The following is a 2,500-nucleotide window of genomic DNA, read 5'->3' as shown; positions in this document are numbered from 1 at the left end:
AAGCAATCAAACAAAAAGAAACAGACAATAAAAGCCTCCAAAACAGAAATAATAATAGAAAAATCCACCTAAATTTTCCTCAACTCACATGAGCGAAATGAGCGTCTCGTCCGCGTTATAAGCAGCTGGCGAGGCGTTGACGAACACCAAGGTCTTCGCTGTTCCCCCGAGGCTGTCCTGGAGGAGCATTGTGAGCTTGCTGTTTCTGATGGGGTAAAGGGAATAGAAGGGGGGTGAAAAGACTGGACGATTTGGTATATCGAAAATTTGTTCAAAGGCAGAAAGAGAGAAATTGAAACATTTGTGAATAATGCACTGTATACTCTCTCTCTCTCTCTCTCTCTCTCTCTCTCTCTCTCTCTCTCTCTCTCTCTCTCTCTCTCTCTCTCTCTCTCTCTCTCTCTTTCTCTCTCTTTCTCTCTCTTTCTCTCTCTTTCTCTCTCTCTCTCTCACACACACACACACACACACCACACACACACACACACACACACACACACACACACACACACACACACACACACACACACACACACACACACACACAAAAAAAAAAAAAAAAAAAAAAAAAAAAAAAAAAAAAATCCCTTTGCTGTACCTATAAGGAACGAACGATGATTCCGAAGACAGCGCGGAGATGACGTCACCGAGCGCCGAGAGGGACTTGTTGATGGAATTCGCTTCTTTTAGCTGATCCGACGACGCGCCGCTCTTGCTGACCCGCTCGCTTCCGGCCAGGTCAACCAAAGTCAGCTGTGGGGGTTGGTGGTATTATTATTTTCTTTTTTATAAAAGAAAATGAAAGGAGACATCTTCCATCAACATAAGACAAATCAATAAAATCCATGACAGTATTAACCATTAGAAAAAAATAATGCGAAAAAATATTCTTCCCGCTAACCAGAACAACAAAAAACAAAACGCCCATAGCTTCACCAGCCCTTCCCTTCACACAAGACGACCAATCCCACCTTTCCCCTCAGAACAGAGCCCGTCTGCTTGGAGGTGATGCTGAGACACACAGCGATGAGCAGATGCGACCTCGAGCTCTCCACGTTCATTTTGGTGGCCGCGGTGTGTCTGTTGGCCAGCCCTTCGTTGAAGGCCCTGTTAAGCTCGCTCGCGGAGGACACGCTGCGGACGGCGGCCCCCTGCACGTGCACGGCGCCCTTCTTGTCGCGTTTGATCTCCAGGCGGTCAGTCTGGGGAGAAGGGAGGGGGGTTAGTGGGGTTGATTTAAGGTGGAAGAGGCGCTAGTTCTGGCGTAATTAAAGAAATGTAGATGTAAACATACACAGCATGCTTTAATACTTTGGAACAACACTTGATCCTCCTATACCACGAAAACGTCCCTCCTAGGATTGAAAGTATACTAAACTTGTATAAAGAACTATAACAAAACCGAGAAAATAAAAACTCACATCCGCTCCGACCGCCGGCTTGAGAAGATCGATCAGCTTATCATTGTACAATTCCAACATATACGTCGACACGGCTGCCTCCTGCCGGGCGCGCCCTTCGTCCAAGAGTTGGAAGAGTCTCGTGAATGCCCTGGGCGCGATGCCAGGTTCCTCAGGCGTGCCCAGCATGGTATAGGTTTTGCCGGAGCCGGTTTGGCCGTAGGCCATGATGGTGACATTGTACCCGTCGAGGGCGGACTGAACCAAGGCCTGAGGAGGGGAGGAGAGCAATAGATGAGTTACCGCTGAGACTGATCACAGAAAATGGAGTGAATTTAGGGAGGAAAACTTAGTAATAAGCAGATTAACTTTAAAAAAAGGATTACTGTTACCAGAAATCGTTAGTTATATGACATAATATAATCTAGTTCATACCAACTGAATGGCAGAGGTATTCATTTCCTAACATCTTATATTTTATAACAACGATAATAATGACAAAAACATTCAGTAGTAGTGGCAGAACTTGTTGGCTATAGTGATAATATAACAATCAGAATGATAACACCTCTGCCACTACAGCACTACTATGACCATATTAATCATTTTAATAGCCTCCGGGCTAGTACAGTGGTAACGTGTCGGCCACTCATCCGAGGGGTCGGCGGTTCGCGCCCCGCCCAGGCGCGAGAAGTTTCAATTGTCGCCTGGAGGTTACTACTGCGGCTGGGCACCACGGCGGGTAAGGACTAGGTTCAGCCGAGTTAGCACCAGCTGACACACGTGAGCGAGTCGGCATTCGTCGGCACAGGCCGGGCTCCCCTCATGGGCATAGCCCGGGCGAGGCTAAGCTTTGCATATCGGACTTATCCTTAATCATATTCATGGTAACAACCACAAACAATAAAAAACAGCAATAATAATAATGATAGAGATAATGATAATCATACCAACAGAAATAATAATGATGATAATGATGATGATGATGATAATAATAATAATAATAATAATAATAACAATAATAATAATTATTATTATTATTATTGTTATTATTACTATAACTATTATTATTATTATTATTATTATTATTATTATTATTA

The 2,500-nt window shown here is 44.2% G+C and overlaps 1 protein-coding gene across 2 annotated transcripts in view; it reads right to left on the bottom strand.

Moving 5' to 3' along the window:
- Nucleotides 1-2,500, bottom strand: part of LOC119582633 (kinesin-like protein KIN-14I) — a 110,376-nt gene that overhangs the window by 1,952 nt on the left and 105,924 nt on the right. For both annotated transcript variants that reach the window (XM_037931024.1, XM_037931025.1), the window contains 4 exons: nucleotides 1,422-1,670; nucleotides 972-1,202; nucleotides 599-753; nucleotides 89-205 (listed from right to left, as the gene is read on the bottom strand). In XM_037931024.1, the coding sequence (XP_037786952.1) occupies nucleotides 89-205; nucleotides 599-753; nucleotides 972-1,202; nucleotides 1,422-1,670 (752 nt within the window). The remainder of the gene's footprint in view (nucleotides 1-88; nucleotides 206-598; nucleotides 754-971; nucleotides 1,203-1,421; nucleotides 1,671-2,500) is intronic.

The sequence above is a fragment of the Penaeus monodon genome, chromosome 16 (assembly GCF_015228065.2).
Source record: "Penaeus monodon isolate SGIC_2016 chromosome 16, NSTDA_Pmon_1, whole genome shotgun sequence".
NCBI lineage: Eukaryota > Metazoa > Arthropoda > Malacostraca > Decapoda > Penaeidae > Penaeus > Penaeus monodon.
This window is presented reverse-complemented; position numbering and strand designations above follow the sequence as displayed.